General features: G+C 44.7%; 1 protein-coding gene across 1 annotated transcript in view; it reads right to left on the bottom strand.

Moving 5' to 3' along the window:
• The window catches only part of LOC147683344 (erlin-2-B-like), a 332794-nt gene that overhangs the window by 50697 nt on the left and 267071 nt on the right, over positions 1-15026 (bottom strand). The window contains exon 11 of the mRNA XM_086943779.1: positions 967-1046. Coding sequence (XP_086799905.1) covers positions 967-1046 — 80 coding nt within the window. The remainder of the gene's footprint in view (positions 1-966; positions 1047-15026) is intronic.

The raw sequence follows: 15026 nt of genomic DNA, 5'->3' as shown, positions 1-15026 counted from the left end.
ACAAACCCTGGTTCTCTTAGCGAGCACGAACCATTGGCTGAAAGGGCACAAAATATTAACAATACTCAGCTGATAGCCGTGCTAGTGCAGAGACTAGATGTACTAATGGAAGAAGTTGCCAATTTGAAAATACTAATTGGGAACCTTATATCTAAAGACAACACAGGAGGAAGGATGCTATAGAGGAGGTGCAAGGTTACAATAGAATGCCTCAGGATGACCCCCGGGTCCTCAAAATTACTCAACCCTAAACTACAACAGAAATTTGGCAGGAAGTGCTAAAGATGATTTAAAATCCCACTGGCAATAGTTGGGAGGGGAGGAAAATAGGTACCGTAGGCGTAAAGTCAGAGAGAGGGGATATTCAAAAGATAAGGTGGAATGTTGGACAAAATCACATTAATAATAATAAATTGTATTACAATTATAATTCAACTTGCCTGTAGGAACTATAATAAACGGAAAGAGAGCAGGATCGACAAATAATGCAGATTATGCAAAGCCCCCCCCCATTGGCATCACAGGGCTTCAGCCCCCACTCAATCCCCCCCCCCGTCGTGTGTGGCATCCCGGGACCGCTCACAGCCACACCTGAGCGCTTCACAGGTCTTTAAAGACCTTGTGCATGTTAATAGGGCTTTGTTGTTGTTTCACCCCTTCTAAGAGCCCCTGCAGCCCGACTTTACCGATTGTCGGTAGATGTCATCTCATCTCATCCCGCGACACACCGACGGCTGCGGCGCGACACAGTAATGTGTCGCGCCACACAGTTTGGAAAGCGGTGCGCTACTGGGACAGACATCTCCCAATGACAAAGCATAGGGAAATTTATAAATGCTCACAAGGAAGACATTTACTGGGTTTAAGATCACAGCTTCCACAGGTCAGATTGAGATCGAAATAGATCTGCATTCAATAATAAGAAGTGGTATGCCATTATCTGCTTTTGATCCAAATTCAATTTACCTTGTTTGCTTCGGCCATTTGATGAGCAGTATAGAACTCTGCATCAGCTTTTGCCCTCTCACGAGCAAGGAAGGCAGAATCTAATAGGGAAAAAAAGGGTTTTTAAATTTAAACATGCACATCAGCAGAGTAAACACAGAATGGCAGCTTAAATTAGAACAAAGCTAATTGAAAACTGCTGGAATTACATATTTTAGAAAAACAAAAGCTTTGTGACCAAAGAAAAAGGACGTCATATTTTACTGTTTCTGTGGAAATAGTTAAACCACTGAGAATGCTCCATGAATAGGTCGCTTTAGCAGGCGTCACATATTTAAGAAAACGTTCAACAGACGAGAACTGCACCTGGATAAAAATTTCCACCCATGAAATACTAATAAATGCAAGTGAGCAATGTTCCAATCCTAAACTTGTACAGGAACCTGAAATAACGTTTCCCCTTGTTTCTTGGTAAGAAGAATACCAAATGTACCTAATTTAAAGTCAATCAGTACCCGAAGGATTCAAGTACAACAGTGCACGCACCAATCACGAATCAGTAAAAGCATAAGCCAGAAAAAAATCAATTAACGTATAACTTCTCTTTCATTAAAAAGATCTTTCTAAATTATCACACACAATATAAGTTTCTCGTTAGCTTTACATGTTCATTTATTTTTTTCTCTCGGGCTTTTTCTCTTTGAGTGGGTGGCTGTGAAGTAGAAAGGTGTTCTCCCCTCAAAATTTTCCCACCTCTGTTTTTACTAATTCTTTCAGTCACACATTTACAAGAGCACCCAAACAAAAAATGTTTACTGTAGGATGTTTTTTTTTTTACCTTACATAAATGCAAGTTTTTTTGTCAACAAATTACTTGAAGGTCAACAACGGCAGTGTGAGTAACTGAGTGCCTGTTGCAGTACCCCTCGACTTTTTGCCTTGTTTTTTATGCAACTTTGACTGAGGTGTACTGGGTCCCTGCTAACCAGGTTCTCAGTACCAGTGTTCTTTCCCTAAAAATGTGCCACAAACGGCACAACTTCAGCCACCCTTGTAAGTCTCTAGTAAATGGTGCCCTGGTATCTACGGCATGGGTACTGAAGAGGGTCCACTGGGGCTGCAGCACGAATTGTGCCACCCAGAGACCCCTCACCAAGACCATGCAAACTGCCACTGCAGGCTGCGTGCCTTGGTGCAGAGAAAGCTGAACAGTCGACATTGTACACATACCTATGCGTCATGCCCTCACAAACTGCATCAGATATAGGTAAGTCACCCCTAGGGCAGGCCTTACAACCCGACGGCAGGGTGCACTATATCGCATGTGTTGACATTTCTGCATGAGCAGATTATAACCCATCAATATCTGAACCATTCTTGAATATTGTAAGTGCACAGGGAAGCCATGAAGAGTATATGGGCTGGATACTTACCATTAAGAGTTTCCCTGCTCCATGATGGCTTCACTGTTCCCCAAGATGTTTGGTACCAAACATTGTGTCTTCTTAAATCCTCACTGATGCCAGTGTGGGAGTTATTGATACATGCACACAGGAAAACCTTTAGAGGGCCCCCTGAACACCTACCAAGCACTGGTGTGGTCTCTGACCAGTCATAGGCCGCCTGCCACCACCAGACATGTTTCTGTGGTCTCTGACCAGTCATAGCCCGCCTGACACCACCAGACATGTTTCTGAACTCACGGGGCGAGAGCCTGCGCTCTCAGAGACTAGAAACAAAACCTGCTCTGGGCAGAGGTGCTTCACTCATGCCCCAGGCCGGGGTGGCCTTCCAGAATGGGAAACTTCAAAGGTGTGGCCGCCTTTGAAGTGTTCAACCTAGGCTTCCCCAGATAACCGAGGATGCCAACCCCTGTCCTGCAAACACAAGGAGATGATGGATGGAGCGCTGAAACTTTTCCTACACTCACCCCCAGTCACAGATCTGGGTTGAATCCATCATCATTCTTTAACTCAGTCACCCAGTTCAGACCCAGCTACATGCAAATCAGTCTTGACCCTGTGCCTCATGGGAACAATCCAGCCCGAACTGCCAAACCAGGTATTTGTAGTTCCGTAGTTTGAGGGCCTGTGGTTCGGTGTTCCGAACCCGTTCAATAAAGGTCGACGGAACTTAATGATTTTGGTGTCCGCGGACCGCAAATCATGAATGCGGTATGTACGAGTGTTTTCGCATTAATTGATCAATGAGAACACTATGTATTTAGGGATTTCGTTTGAACCTTTGGGTTCCATTTTGTGTGCGGCAGCCATTTTGTGTGGTTGCCCTCACATAGGCCGATGACTATGGCCAAGCGAGTCCTTGGGACACATACACCTTAGCTGACTTCTGAGTAACCTGGCCGAACTGACTTCCTTGCCCGAGGCTAACCTCGCTGAGCCAGTTCCTTGTCGAGCAGCTGGTCAGATAAAGATCAAAGAGCAGGACATGCCGAAGCTTACAGTACACTGCACCCACCTTTCTATCTTGCTTCTAATCTGTTTCTGCTCCTTCTTTTACGACATAATCCTTGATCTGGGTTGAGGTTTTATGATGGGTTTGTCCGGCCTGATCGAACAGGATATTGGAATGTGCTTAGTCATTTCTGGTGGGCTGGACAACGGAAAGTGGGATTGTCATCATTCAATATGTTTGAAATGTCACTTGCTTATTGGTCAGTTTGTATGCTAGCCTGGAATGTTGCCTAAGTCTTGATTTTTGGCATAAAAGACCATGCTCCGCTCATTGAATTTGTGCAGTCTCTGGCGAACCACCCATGTTGTGCTTCGTAGATCTCTGTTCCTGGTTGCAACCAATAAATTTGGTCTTTGACGTCATCAAGAAGCGTCCCGTGTCTGTTTTCCAAGGCAGGGGAACTCGAAGGCATCAGGCGTTATCCCTGGCGCCGCTGGGTTTTAAGAAAACCCGGTCCTTCAGTTGGCGCCCAAAGTGGGCGACTTCAGCAGTACCGGTCCAAGCCCGGAGATCGTGAGGAGCTTCGTGTGGAAATTCAGGAGGAAGGCCAGCCACATCATTGACCCCTGTATGTCGTCGTGGTCCGAAAGTCTTTGCTGCAAGGTTCCACGCTTTCTGACGGCTACGAAGGACTGCTGCTCTGACTGTCGCCCTGTCTTGGAGCCCTTAGATGATTTGTAGAGCGAGACGATAGACGGGTCTTCTGGTGACGCCATCAACATTTCAGTTAAGTATTAGTGGAGCGTCTCCCAGTCCTTAGTTTGGTTTGGTATCCTTCGGGATCGCTTTGATTTGGTACCTGCAGGCCCCAAAGCCGAGGGACTCGTGTTTTTACGAGACTATCGTTTTTAAGATTTCCCTTGAAGTTTGAGGCTAGACTAGTGAGCGAAGATGCCTGGTCTTAGCAGACTTGGAAAGATATTTTGTTGTGGTTGTACTAGGGATTCCCGATTGGAAGACTCGTGTACGGTTCATCCGATTGGAACTCCGACCTATGAACTGTATGTGAAGCATGGAGTGGGCCCCATTGCGTATAATGACATATGGGTAAAGTATACGAGGAAGGACGGTGTCCTTCAGTGACCCCGTTACGGTAGTTTTGAAACTGAGATTTTGGATAATCTCGAAGGTAAATTGTTTAAAAAGAAAACCCGGCCGGAAATGTTTGACTCTTTCCGCCAAACAGAAAGAAATTAAGTTGGCAAAGAAGAATAAACGAGAACGAGGTTTGTCAATGGTGCAAGCTGCTAGAGCGTATAGGGATAATGAGGAAGAGCAAGAGAGCGAACAGATGCTTAGTGTCAGGAAGTTGGCGGTAGATAAGTGCTACCCAGTTTTGCCACTTAAACAGGAAGCAAAGGAAGATCTTGCGAAAGATCCTTTAATGTCGCATCTATTGAGTTCGCCACCCCTTTATGCACAGAATGCTACGGCACCACCGCCACCAGTTGCAGCTCCACAACACCCGGTTGTTGTGCCGCCTGTAATTCCTCCACAGCCAGCTCCTCTTTCGTTGGCTACTATTCCTTTGGCGCAGCCTCCTCAGGGGCTGCCACCTTTGTCTCCTTCTTCGTCTGCTACTCCTACGCCTATCTATAATACTCCTTCTGTTTCGACTTTGGATTCTTCCACTATCGTTCCGTCTTCTCTTATTCTTTCACCTTCTCCTTCTCCTTCTGCTAGACAGAGAATGACTGCTGCAGTTTCTGGTTTCTTTTCTCCTTTGTTGGGACAATTAGGTATGTCTCCTGCTACTGAGCGTAGACAATCACGTAGTCAGTCGCCTGATGCTGATGAACGTACGGTTTTGGGTCACCTGGCGCGTAAATGGGTTACATGCGCTACACAGTATGATCTTGAGGGTGTTATGGATGTTTTCCTTCAATGGGAAGCACCAAAACAACGGTACGTTTTTTGAGATGATGTGTGTGTTCCTCCATGAGCAATGGGTTGAAGAAGTAGGTAAAGCGCCTAATGAGTTGTATCGTATACGTTCCGAATTTGAAAAAGGGACCATTGTGGGTCCTCATGATGTTGGGAGAGCAGTTGCGACCATATTGTCATTTCGTAGTGACACTCCTGCTGAGCGACTGTTTGAGCCTGAATCGTCGGTTAGGAGAGCAGCACGTCAATATCCAATGCGAGAGGTTCCTCCAGTTTGGAGACCTCAGGATGGCAATGTTGCTGCACACTCAGCGTGTTTGGGTACATGTTCCTTGGAAGCGTGTTGAAGTTTTAGCAATTAAGCAGTCTTTGCCTGATCCGCGCAAAAATCCGGCGGGATATTATAAAGAGCTCACTCAGACTGTGGGTTTGTGTATCATGAATCTAGCAGCCAGACATGTTGTTTGGAAATGTTGTTCCACAGCCTATTTGGAGTAAGATTCGTCATACGGCTCACGTGGACGAATTAGGCGACACTTGGGTTAATCTCAGAGATGCCGATAATGGACAAGTAGGTGGCGCTAAGCCTGACGATTTGATTACTGAACTCCCTGGTAAGATTATTAATTATATGAAGACTCTAATGCCTGAATTGCGTGTCAATTGGGACAAGTTGTCTGCATGTAAGCAGAAGAAAGATGAAACGGTGTCTGACTTTTTCACGCGGTTTGAAGAGACTTTTGTAGATCATAGTGGTCAGGATATGGCTACTGAGGGTGACCAGAGATTGTTCGTCGACAAATTTGTGCATAATTTGCTTCCCGAGTTGTGTACTAAGTTGAAGGATGCTGAGAGTGCTTGGGCTGTTTCGACGTCAGCACAGATTTTAGCTACTGCCCAGTACTATGAAAATAGGCGCAAGGATGAGGTAGAGAAAGCGGATAAGAAGACTAGGGAATTGAAGACTAAAGTTCTTCTACAGCAAGCTTATCCACCCCGTACTAATAATCGAAGCGATTATCAGCAGAATCAGAAAAATTCGAGATACTCGCAAAGGAACGAGTTTTCTCAACCACGTTTTCCATAGGGGCCTAATCAGTGTGCCTATTGCAAAGAACAGGGCCATTTCAAGAGAAGTTGTCCGGTTTTGTCACAGCGCACAAATGGGTTTGGTGCGAGAGGACGAGGTGCTATACAAGCGCCTAGAGGTAGAGGTCGCGTACAGAATGTGCGTTCTTTGCCTCCACAGAACTCAATGAATAGTTTTGATCAGCAACAGGGTTCATCTGGCAGGACAGCTCAGTACTATACGGACGATTATTATGTTGAAGGTGAGGAAGTGGATGGTAATGAGTGCTAGGACAGCCATGGACAAAGAGAGGGAGTTGTTTCAGTTCCAGTAGATCAGAGGGGACCTTACGTTGAAGTGATCGCATCAGGTGTGTCAGAGCCTTTTCTGTTAGATACTGGTGCTACGAAGAGTTCTATTATGCACTCTAAACTCCCTGGCGCACCTTTGTCTGGCTTAACGAATGTTTCAGTAGGTTTTTCTGGCGCCCCAGTTTCAAATCCAATTTCCGGTCCTTTGTCTATTTCCATTGGACCTTGTGAATTTGAAGCACCCCTCATTTTGACTACAGGTTGCGGTGAGAATTTATTGGGATTGGATTTGTTGAAGAGATTGTATGCGACGTTATATTGTTCTCCTTCAGGAGTACAGCTTACATTGGGTAAGAGAGTGATCTCTCCGATGACTTGTCTAAAGACCGACTTCCAGCTGAATTGTTGTCGCTTCCTGATGCTCTTTGGGCTACTCGTCCTAACGACGTGGGTCTTTTGGAGATTCCGCCGTATGTTGTGACGTTAAAAGCGAATGCTAGACTGCCTCGTATTCCACAATACAGGATTTCTAGTGATGGTGAACGAGCACTTTTAGCGTTCATCTATGATCTGATCGAAAAGGGTGTGATTGAGGAAACAAGAGGTAATGTGTGCAATAGTCCGGTTTTGCCTGTTCTGAAAAAAACCGATTCTTCGCAACCGCCTGTATATAGGTTTGTGATTGATCTTCGCGAGGTGAACAAGATTGTTGTTCCGCAATTTCCTGTTGTACCTGATATCACCGTTTTACTGACCTTGCTCCTCGCTACAGCCACGTGGTTTTCGGTGATTGACTTGAAGAATGCTTTCTTCAGCATCCCGATTGCCGTTGAGAGTAGAGATATTTTTGGATTCTCTTTAGGAGGACGAAGTTTCCGCTTTAAGCGCGCTCCTCAAGGCTATTGCGAGAGTCCATCGATCTATAGCCAAGCTTTGAAGACGCAACTTGATTTGTTGGTTTTACCTGATGGTGCTGCTCTTATACAGTACGTTGACGATCTGTTAGTTGCTGCTGACGATGAAGAGCTTTGTAGAGAGGCTACTTTGTCGTTGTTACGCCATTTGTCTGATTGCCATCATAAGGTGTCTCTTTCTAAGTTGCAATACTGTCGACAAGAAGTAACCTACTTAGGTCACCTCTTATCGAAGGAGGGAAGGAAACTGACCCCAGAAAGAATTCAAGCGATTGTAAAAATGAGTGTTCCTACTACACAGCGAGAAGTACCTGCGTTTTTGGGTATTACGTCGTACTGTAGACAGTGGATCCCTAATTTCTCGTTGTTAGCTAAACCTTTGATAGCTCTTACTGTTAAGGATACTCCAAACCCTATTCCTTGGACTGATGAATGTCAGAAGAGCTTTTCAGAATTACGCAATGTGTTGTGTTTGGCTCCCGTGTTGGGTACCCCCGACTACAGTAAGCCTTTCACATTGTATGTCCACGAGAGAGAGGGATGTGCATTGTCAGTTTTGACTCAACAATTTGGCGATAAGCAACGTCCATGTGCATATTTTTCGTCAACTTTAGATCCGGTGGCTAGAGCGTTGCCGAGTTGCTTGAGAGCTACAGCAGCAGCGGCTGTTTCAATTCGACAGTCTGCTGGTTCGGTTATGGACAACACGTTAATCGTAAAGGTTCCACATGCATTGGATACCTTGTTGAACCGTACCAAGACACAGCACTTAACTAGTGCTCGGTTGTCGGGTTACGAGTTGACCTTGTTAGCGAGTCATGTGCACATTAAAAGATGCAATACGTTGAATCCAGCCACGTTGTTGCCGATTTCAGTTGAGACAGAGAATGTTGAAGAACAGCATGACTGTTTCCTTAGAACTGAGGAAGAAACGAAAGGGAGGATAGACCTTAGAGATACTCCTCTTCCAGAGTGGGATGGTACTTTGTGGGTTGATGGTTCGTGTTTCAAGCTTCCGAATGGTGATACGACTGCGGCATATGCTGTTACGACTTTGCATACGATTGTTGAAGCTGCACGTATCCCACACAATTCCACGCAAGCAGCAGAGTTGATTGCATTAACAAGAGCATGTGTGTTGGCGAAAGGAAAACGAGTGAATGTGTACACTGACAGTATGCGTTTGGTGTGGCTCATAGTTTTGGACGTTTGTGGCGTGAACGTGGGTTTTTGACTTCGCATGGAACAAAGGTCCAGCATGGGCAGTTGGTGAATGAACTTCTCGAATCACTTACTCTGCCATTGCAAGTAGCGATTGTGAAATGCAGTGCCCATAAGAAAGTGACGGATGATGTTGGTCGCGGAAATGCGTTTGCGGATGGAGTTGCGAAAGAAACTGCGAGAAATGTGATGAGCCGAATGTATGTTGCAGGTCCGGCGAGATGGGTTCCAGAGAAAAGTATGTGTGAAGATACGATTGAGAGTGTGAAATCCATCCAAACTGAAGATACAGAGAAAGAGTTGAATGAATGGAGAGAAAGTAAGGGTAGATTGGATTCCAATGATTGTTGGACTGATTTGTCTGAACATCAAAGATGGTTGTTGCCTGACGCGTATGTGCTTCCAGTTGTTACAATGGCTCATGGGATGGCACATATTAGCATGAAAGGGATTTGCAAGTTGTTGGCTCCGGTTTGGCAGAATACCGGAATTCCCAAATGTGCAGAGAATTTGGTTAAGAATTGTATTGTGTGTCTGATGTATAATCCTGGTAAGGGAACTCCAACACCAGCTGGTCATTTTGCTCCTCCTATGTACCCGTTCGAGGCTTTGCAGCTAGATTTCATCCACATGGAGAGGTGCAACAACCTGAAATATGTTTTGGAGGTTGTTTGCTCCTTCTCTAGATGGGTGGAAGCTTACCCTTTGAAGGACAATACTGCCTTGTCCACAGCGAAAGCCTTAATCAAAGAGTTTTTCCCGAGGTTTGGTTTGCCGAGAATTATCTGGAGTGACAATGGGAGTGAATTTGTGGGTCAAGTGATGAAGAAAGTATGCGAGGGATTGGTAATCCGGCAGAAGTTCCACGCTGCAAATCACCCCCAATCAGCTGGTTTAGTCGAGTGCTATAACGGCACTTTGAAATTAAAATTAGCCAAAATCCAAGCGAGCTCTGGTTTGCAATGGCCAGATGCTTTGCCTCTAGAGCTTTTGTCAACAAGAATGACTGTGCATTCGCGAATGGGTTTGAGTCCATATGAGGTTGTGTTTGGTCGCCCGGCGAACATTTGGGGCGTACCAAGACCAACAAAGTTTAGTGATCTTGAATACCCTGTGTTACTTGATTACTTGCACGAACTGACGGCTAAACTGCGTGTCTTGCATCAACAGGTTCACGATAGTCTGCCACAGGCTTCCGAAGATCAAGGCCACGCCATTAAACCTGGTGCCTGGGTGTTTGTGAAGAACTTTCAGCGGAGCAAGAACGATCAGCCTCGTTGGACAGGACCACATCTAGTTCTCCTGTCTACACGTTCTGCAGTTCGAGTGCAAGGCAAGAAACACTGGATCCACGGTGTACACTGTAAGCGGGCTCCATTGCCCTTATCGTACGACCGGTGGGTCCAGGAAGGACTCCCAGACTCTGAGACTGAAACTGTGCCACGATTTTTGCCATTCAGCGATGCCCGTCTGATTGGAACAAACTCTGAGAAAGAAAGCGACGATCTCTTGCAAGAAACTGTGCCTCCTTTGAATCGATTGAACACTACTGAGCCTGAACTCCTATTCAAGGAACAGACATTGCCTGGAAGAAATCGATATAATTTGCAACCAAGAGTCGTGGGACTAATAAAATAAATGACGTTTTTTATGATTTTTCTGTTTACAGGTTAACTCTCCTCCGAGGATCTACTCATTTTTGTTTTTCGAACCGCCATCCGGGTTCAGCTGTAGGGTTGCGGTTGCCGAAGTCTTTGGAGTGCAAGCCTGAGACACTAGGTCGAAGGTTCTGGTTGGCCTATGGGAGTTGCCCTGGGTTGACAGAGGCATTCCTTAGCATAGAACACCCTACCACCGCGAGCAGCATATTAGTGAGGATGGATTTCTTCGAGTTGGAGAGACCTGTAGAGACAATGGGTTTTAAAAGCCAGATACACAGACTGATCATCCGGAAAAGATTTTTAATATTGTGTTTATTTCTGCTACTTAGTGTAATGATGTTTTTAATTGGTTATGTGACATTCTCATTTCAAGTTACGTTTGCACCCACTGTACAACCCATACCTGCTCTTACTGTTTCTTCACATTCTTTTCACCTTTTGCCCGAACATGAAAGTATTAGAAGAATGGAATTTGCTAATAATTCCTTTGTTCAACTTTTGCATCAACACCAACTAGTAGTGAATACAACCAATTGTTGGGTATGCTAGGCGGCCTTATGCCCCATACGACAGATAAGGGTATTCCTTACTTGACTCTACCATTTAGCTACAATGGTTCTTTGTGGGCGTTTCAGACGATGTTCCTATACGCCATCGAACCCTATCCTCCACGTTCTGTGAAAGGCAACTCGAGCAACAAAGCCTTGGTAGTGGGAATCACAAATATGAGCAGAGACATGGACTCGTATAGAACGATTCCCAGGGATGAGTTGCAAGCATATGCTGGATGGAATTTGACTGGATATGGAGTTAGTTTGAGCATTAGTCACCGAGTAGAGAGATCCCCTCCGATTTGGATAGTGCCCCAGCAGGGTCATTATTGTCTGCAAGGTAATGGCAGGAATCCGAGAGCTCAGTTGGGAAAGAGCGTTTGTGCTGAGACATATGTTTTTACGTCCCGGAATTCTCCATTGTTTCTAGCAGCTAAGGGTACCTATTTCATCTGTTATGACAAAGCGTACACATGGTTGCCCCCTGATTTCTCGGGCACATGTTTTGTTGCTTTCCTGTTGCCCCCCACTTTTACAGCTGTAGCAGATTACCATAAGATGAGAGTTGCTAGAGGTGTCTTCAGTAAGGAAGATACCGGAGGGCAAGAGTTGGTAGATTTCTTTAAGGGTTTTCTGCCTTTCTGGGGACCTATGGCAAACAGCAGGAACATTCGTCAGTTGACAAGAGTGGTTGAGTCCACCATAGTCGAAACTGCCGGTGCCCTTAGTAACCTGACTGCTGAACTCCAGTCGGATGGACTTATGACACTTGAGAATAGAGTTGCTTTAGATGTCATACTTGCAGACCGAGGTGGAGTTTGTAAACTGATCCAATCAAGCTGTTGCGTTTTCATCCCAGACAACGCTCCGATAGTCTTTCAAGCCATTTCCAAGCTACATAAAATCTCTGATTCTATACATACAGATAAAGGAGATTGGTCGTTGATGGGATGGTTCTGGGGATTGATATCCACTTGGGGATGGAAGATTCTGATGATCATTGGGATGGTCTTAGCTATCCTTTTCCTGTTCTGTCTCTGTTTGCAGTGTGCTCCTGCTATATGTGGCCTTTGTGCTACTTCGTGTGTCAGGAGACCTGTCCAGAGAGAGGTACTAAGTACTAGGATGATGCTACAGCAACATCTTGATGATCTGATGAAAATAGACCTAGATTCAGATTAACATGAGTTTGGGTTTGTTGCCTATGTAAGGGCAAAAGGAGGGTCTGTAGTTCCGTAGTTTGAGGGCCTGTGGTTCGGTGTTCCGAACCCGTTCAATAAAGGTCGTCGGAACTTAATGATTTTGGTGTCAGCGGACCGCAAATCATGAATGCGGTATGTACGAGTGTTTTCGCATTAATCGATCAATGAGAACACTATGTATTTAGGGATTTCGTTTGAACCTTTAGGTTCCATTTTGTGTGCGGCAGCCATTTTGTGTGGTTGCCCTCACATAGGCCGATGACTATGGCCAAGCGAGTCCTTGGGACACGTACACCTTAGCTGACTTCTGAGTGACCTGGCCGAACTGACTTCCTTGCCCGAGGCTAACCTCGCTGAGCCAGTTCCTTGTCGAGCAGCTGGTCAGATAAAGATCAAAGAGCAGGACATGGCGAAGTTTACAGTACACTACACCCACCTTTCTATCTTGCTTCTAGCTTCTAATCTGTTTCTGCTCCTTCTTTTACGACATAATCCTTGATCTGGGTTGAGGTTTTATGATGGGTTTGTCCGGCCTGATCGAACAGGACATTGGAATGTGCTTAGTCATTTCTGGTGGGCTGGACAACGGAAAGTGGGATTGTCATAATACGATATGATTGAAATGTCACTTGCTTATTGGTCAGTTTGTATGCTAGCCTGGAATGTTGCCTAAGGCTTGATTTTTGGCATAAAAGACCCTGCTCCGCTCATTGAATTTGTGCAGTCTCTGGCGAACCACCCGTGTTGTGCTTCGTAGATCTCTGTTCCTGGTTGCAACCAATAAATTTGGTCTTTGACGTCATCAAGAAGCGTCCCGTGTCTCTGTTTTCCAAGGGAGGGGAACTCGAAGGCATCGGGCGTTATCCCTGGCGCCGCTGGGTTCTAAGAAAACCCGGTCCTTCATCTTTCCTGGACCGGAAACAAGCCTCCTGGGACCGGTTTCGGGGTAACACCCCTCATCAGCCAGGCTAGCTTGAATCCAGGGGCAAAGTGAGCAAGGGACCCACATCTGGGCATACCTTGTCAAATTAGAATGAAAAAGCATCTTGGCTACTGTAGAGGCTATTCACAAAGTTACATTTACACATTAGTAAGCATATACATGGAAATTTACCCTTATACTAGTAGCAACCAACTATTTTTGGCTATTTACCATTTTAGAGTGTAAAGTTACTACAAAGTCTAGACTTGCATGTCTCTACTCCCTCATTTTAAGGCACGAAGTCTAAAAAAATATCAAATGCAGGTGCAATGTTACACAAGCAGTAACTTTATGACCAAATTTAAGGTTCCATCCACTTTGCGGCAACCTCGGTTACTGGGGCAGATATTTCCAAATGATGAAGCACAGGAAAATGCATATATTTATTAAAGTTTATAAAATGCATATATTTATTAAAGTTTATATAAAAAAATAAGTAAAAAAATATTTTTATGTTAAATGATAATGTCAAGTAAACTGATACAAGCCTTTTAAATGTAGAACTAAATTAAAATCGCTAAACCACTATTACCTTAATTATGAATTGAATATTTAATGAATATATGTATATCAAATGTTTTTTAAAAGATTTATCTTAAACATTTCCCAGGTAAAGTAAAATGTTTATATTTTGTATTAAAAATATACATAGAGTTAATTCTAAATAACTCGTAAGTTCAATAAGATATTTCCAATAATTTAAAAAAAGGTTTTGTAAACACACATACATATATATATATATATATATATATATATATATATATATATATATATATATATGGTATATTTACTGAAAAAAACAAATCTGTGATGTCACAAATGCTGTCATAGAACATGTTATGAGTGATGGGTTATGTGAGGTCATACGCTGTGTACAGCAGGGGCCCAAGCTATAGTTAGCTCCGCTAACTATAACTGGGGTATTTCAGTTTTTTTTCCCTAAAGGTCAAAACGTTAATGTGGTCACTGACAAATTCATCTAACTATAACGTTACTTTAACCTTTCATTTTTTTCAGTGAATTTCTTTTTTTTTTATTTCAAAGTATTTTATTAAGAAATTTTAGACATACACTTAGCACCGCTTTCCCTTCGTGGGATAACATCACAATCTGGCTGTACATGACATTATACAGGTAAGTTGTCTACAGGATCGGATGTCCCCTTTTCACAGTCCTACTATAGGAATGATAGAAGGTGGGAGGGGAGAAAAAGAGTAAGAGAAAGAAAGAAGAAGAAAGTGCACATGGAGAGCTCTTGCTTGTGGTTTTACCTTGGCCTGCAGGCGTGTAACTTATGGGCTAAAGCCCTTCTTTGGTTCTGTTCACGGGGGCTCGAAGTGACCCAAGTACTCGTCCACTGTTGTCCACATACCCCTGGTTTCCCGTCTATAGTTTTTTTAAATGTAAAGTAATATTTAATTACGAGATGTAAATCTAACCCACCACCATGCACGGCCATCGGCCAGGCGCAGAGGAGGTCGGCTGCAGGGCCTAGCCTTTATTTTCAGGGGGACAGGGGCATGCGGCCCCCTCCCCAGGCCAATTTCGGACCTGGGGACTCCATTCCCTTGCGTTTTGTTTAGGAGAAGGAGGCACAAGGCCCACCTCCTTGAGATGATTTTGGCCCGGGGGACCCCATTCCCGGGCCCGGAGTTATGCTTAGGGGGAGAGGGGCACACAGCCCCCCTCGCAGGGCCTACTTCGGCTTCGGGACCCCATCGCCCCGGGGCCTGGCACATATTTCAGGGGGACGGGGGAGTGATTTTGGCACTCTGGACCCAATCCCCACAGCCCACAATGTGAAAGGTGGA

Source organism: Lissotriton vulgaris, chromosome 11, assembly GCF_964263255.1.
Source record: "Lissotriton vulgaris chromosome 11, aLisVul1.2, whole genome shotgun sequence".
Classification (NCBI taxonomy): Eukaryota; Metazoa; Chordata; class Amphibia; order Caudata; family Salamandridae; genus Lissotriton; species Lissotriton vulgaris.
Note: the sequence above shows the minus strand (reverse complement) of the source record. Positions and strands in the feature narration are given on the sequence as shown.